General features: G+C 46.5%; 1 protein-coding gene across 1 annotated transcript; it reads left to right on the forward strand.

Moving 5' to 3' along the window:
- The first annotated feature begins 1,294 nt into the window (after positions 1 to 1,294).
- On the forward strand, positions 1,295 to 3,763 carry LOC100836511 (ferredoxin-1). The gene is made up of 2 exons (XM_003579650.4): positions 1,295 to 1,513; positions 3,107 to 3,763. The coding sequence occupies exon 2, from the start codon at positions 3,123 to 3,125 to the stop codon at positions 3,600 to 3,602; it is 480 nt and encodes a 159-aa protein (XP_003579698.1). The 5' UTR covers positions 1,295 to 1,513; positions 3,107 to 3,122; the 3' UTR covers positions 3,603 to 3,763.
- Positions 3,764 to 4,210: the final 447 nt, after the last annotated feature.

The following is a 4,210-nucleotide window of genomic DNA, read 5'->3' on the forward strand; positions in this document are numbered from 1 at the left end:
GGTTGTTTCACTTGACGCCCGGCGAGACAGTAGGGATATAGAGTTTTTTTTTACAACATATTTGGTTTTATTATTGATTCGTAAAACAAAGTACAATAGAGATTAATATAATCGAAATGAACGTAAACAATGAAAATTCACTTTATATAACTAAAACCTCCATCATGGTCTCAACATCTCTATAGATTCATCTTTTGCATCTTCATGTAAAACGAAGTACAATAGAGATTGATATAATCAAAATTAACATAAACAACGAAGATCCGTTATATAACTAAAAACTCCATCATGGTCGACTCAACATCCCTAGATACATCTTTTGCATCTTCACGTTTCTCCATGTATCAGGTCACGAAATTACAGAACATCATACTTGCACAAGTTAAATTAACTTTATAGGTTTTGAAAAGCCGTATGAGCCGCCCATCTTAAATAGTACTCCCTCCGTTCCTAAATACTTGTCTTGCACGAAAACCACAACAAGTATTTAGGAACGAAGGGAGTAGGAATTTAAGATCGTTAAACGCACCATGACAGGGGGCACAGCCTTACAAGGCGAGCTGTGAAACCACTACTCCATTCATGAATCGAAAAGAAAAAAGACCAAAAGAAGAATTGCGAGAACCTACTCCATGGAGTAGGCTGCGATGCTTACACCCACCAGGATGAGGACTGAGTCACGACATCAATCTTATAGACGATGTCATCTCCACCATCTATAATTCGATATGCCGCCGCGAAGAACACATGAATCTAATTAGAAAATTGCAAAATTAGATGCCACATGCCGATTCGTGGTTCTCACATCTCTTAATGCCCGATCATCCGTCAGAAACAAGGAAAAATGCCAAAGATTGAAATTTTCTTCGACGACAACGGCTAGGTTTTTTTATTATTAATATATGACTGTAGGCATTTTTGCTTACAGTCTTTCACCTCAAAAAAAACAATGGCTAGGTTTTTTCTCCCGGCGGTAGAGTTTCTGCCCGTCAGCCCAGAAGAGGAGAGCAGAGTAGTGGCAAAACGAACTGAACCGAGAGCAATTTGCTCATGGGCCCAGTCCACCCAACTACGTATTGCTAGCCGCCAGACGGGGACCTTTTCTCCCCTCGTTCCAACGGGCCCATTCCATTTCTCACCCACCAAGCCCTGGAGAGCAGAACGGCCCCATTCTAATTCTCGCCGTGTGCGCTGCCATCGCGTCCGTCCAAGCAACCAGATCAAGTCCTCTCTCAAAAAAAAAGCAACCAGATCAAGATGTTGTCGGATAAGGGGCCCAAGCGCGCGTACCCAGTCGGATGCCTGCCTGCCGCCTCGCTTCCCTGCGTTACTGTTAAAATCCGGAAGCTCCACGCTACGCTAAGCTCCGTCGACGCGTCTGTCTCTCTCCCCAATCCGAATCCCACAGCCCTCCTTGACCGTTCCATTTATACCCTCTTCTCCTTCCCCCTTCGCCGCCTCTGCCTGACCCTGCCCCGGATTGCAGCCCGGCCGGCGTCTCCCCTTCTGCTAGGTCAGTCAATTCTCAGTCTGCTCTACCGTACGTCATAGAACTTCTGCCCAAATTAAAGCATCTTGCTGTTTCATGTGGATTCCACGTTTGTTTGCTTCTATTTCCCTATATAGCAATGGTGATTCTGTTTTTCCGTCGATGTGGACGAAGCAAAGCATACTCCATTTGGGAGATGAACCTGTAGTAAATTACGGTTTGTCACTAGCTAGCTGTATTGTACGCCGATAGCGCAATGCAGTGAAGCCCGTGCTCGTATTTTATAGCTTCGCCCCTGTTTGCCCGGCTCTCTCCGGTGGATGTCTGTGTTGCCCTCATTAGCTTCAGTTTCAGGTTTCTATAGGGTGCCCAAATCTAATAAAATCAGTAAGGAGTACTTGTCATAATGCATCCAGCTCCTCAGATCAGTTGTCCTTAATTGCTTGTATTTGTATGTGCCAATGTATCAGTCCAATTCACCCCACAAGGCCACAGACATCGGAATTCGGAGGGCTCGACGATAGTATTTGCATCATGAATTGGGTCCATCTTGTTGGTTTTTAGCTGTGATTCTTTCAGGTCATTGGCAGTATCGAGTAGCCAGACGCACGGTCGACAGGCAATTTGCCTCTCACGAGAGCAGTGACACCAACAGTAGTACGAGTATGATGACTAATTTAAGGGAAGAAACCACAACACTATCTGCAATATGTAAATATTGTGTTTAATATGCAACACATGTTTCCAGAGATGGAATGCTTACTCTTATCGGCATTACTTATGTCGTAAGGGTTTCGGCTTACTCTGAAAGAGCTTTGTGGTCAAAAGGAACTGATAAAAAGGTTGATGCTATGTCATTGTAATTCGAGTGGGGATGACAAAGATCCACATAAAGTTTCCCAGAGAAATGGAGAAGTTCATTCACTACAATAGGCTCGATGTGTGTCGTGCACTCGCCATGTCATCCATATCCAAATCTGAACTGCAAGTTGTGAAAAATTGGACATTTCTTATCCATCAGGTGCTTGACTGTAATAGCATTGTTTGTACTTTTAGCGTGTGTAGGCAAAGGATGTTATAGGTCACTGTTAGATTAAAAAACAATGATCCATAACGATCAACCAGCTTAAAGTGTCCACCTTTTATGGCCTGTTTGAAATATTCTTTCAGCTTTTTCATGAAATGGATATGCCAAACTTCTGTGATCAGACGGCGTTGTTTTTCTTTTGTAACTGCTACCTGCTAACATTGTCAGAACGTTCGATCGCTTTACTTTATTAGCGTTTGCTTTCAGATCCGTTCTTTAGCCAGAAATTCTAATTTGGTTGCTTGGTCACATCTTATAGCTAAGAACTCCTCTACCGTTTCATATGACAAATTACCTTTCTCTTTGAGATCATAAAGCTTGATTTGTAGATAAGTCAGTCCAGCTGAAGCCTTGAGTTTTCAGGCAGTAGTAGAACCGCAGGACCAACCCTCACTACACATGTTTGGTCTTACAGATCGAAAGTAGGAATTTGGGGGACAAATACTTGTACTACTTGAATTTAGTGCCTGTAAACATCCCTACTATTTTTTTCTCCACTCATGTAGTAATTCCTGATTACAATTTTCCAGATCTCAAACATCCAAGATGACGACTACATTCACAACACCAATCTTCTGCAACTTCAGGGCCAACCCACACCTGCAGCAGCTGCCTCTACGGAGCCACAGCAGCACGAGGCAAGCCCAGCATCTGCACCTGAGCCCGGTGCGGATCATGCCGATACCGACATCACCAGGCTCGAGGACATCTAACGACTTCCGCGCCGCGGCGGCCGCGTACAAGGTGAAGCTGATCGGGCCGGAAGGGAAGGAGAGCGTGCTGGACGTGGCGGAGGACAGCTACATCCTGGACGCGGCCGAGGAGGCCGGCGTCGAGCTTCCTTACTCGTGCCGCGCCGGCGCGTGCTCCACATGCGCCGGCAAGGTCCTGGAGGGCGCCGTGGACCAGTCGGACCAGTCGTTCCTCGACGAAGCCCAGGTCGGCGCCGGCTACGCGCTCACCTGCGTCGCCTACCCCACCTCCGACTGCGTCATCCAGACGCACAGGGAGTCCGACCTGTACTAGATGAGTTCATTTCCGAGCCCGTAGTGTAATAATCTTGGCGCTGTGATCCCGTCTGATTGCGTAGCTGTCGATGAGACTTGGCTAGATTTTGTTCTGGATTTCAAATCGTTGTCTGTCTACGCTTTAACCTGAGCAGCTCTCTCCATGTCCTCATGTGGATATCTCGGAATCTGTCGAAGCCCATCTTGAGGTTGACGGCGTGCCTGCCGCGTCAATCGGCTTCAGGTTCGCTGCCGTTCTTGCGACATCCATGGGTAAAAACGGACGGATCTGTCTGGAATGTTGTCCGGGCGCAATTATTTGGATGCTTTGCTGCAGAAAGGTGTCACTTGGGTTGGGGCCTTGGGGGTAGAGTCTGAAAAGCTCGATCGCCCGATCTTGACAGCGTGAGGAGATGCCGAAGAAATGGGGGTTTGTCGCTTTTCTGAACTCCGAATTGTTGCGATCTTGGCTGGTCTGTGTTTGTTGGTTGGTTGATGAAGACGAAGTTTTAAAAATGAAAAGACCTTTTTTGTGATTTGAGGTCGGTACCAAGTATGCGTGTCCAAAATGGTTGGATTCGCGTGCACCTGCACCGTATATTCGATCGGCGATCAGTGTGGGAGGCG

Source organism: Brachypodium distachyon, chromosome 5 (genome assembly GCF_000005505.3).
Source record: "Brachypodium distachyon strain Bd21 chromosome 5, Brachypodium_distachyon_v3.0, whole genome shotgun sequence".
In the NCBI taxonomy this organism is placed as follows: domain Eukaryota; kingdom Viridiplantae; phylum Streptophyta; class Magnoliopsida; order Poales; family Poaceae; genus Brachypodium; species Brachypodium distachyon.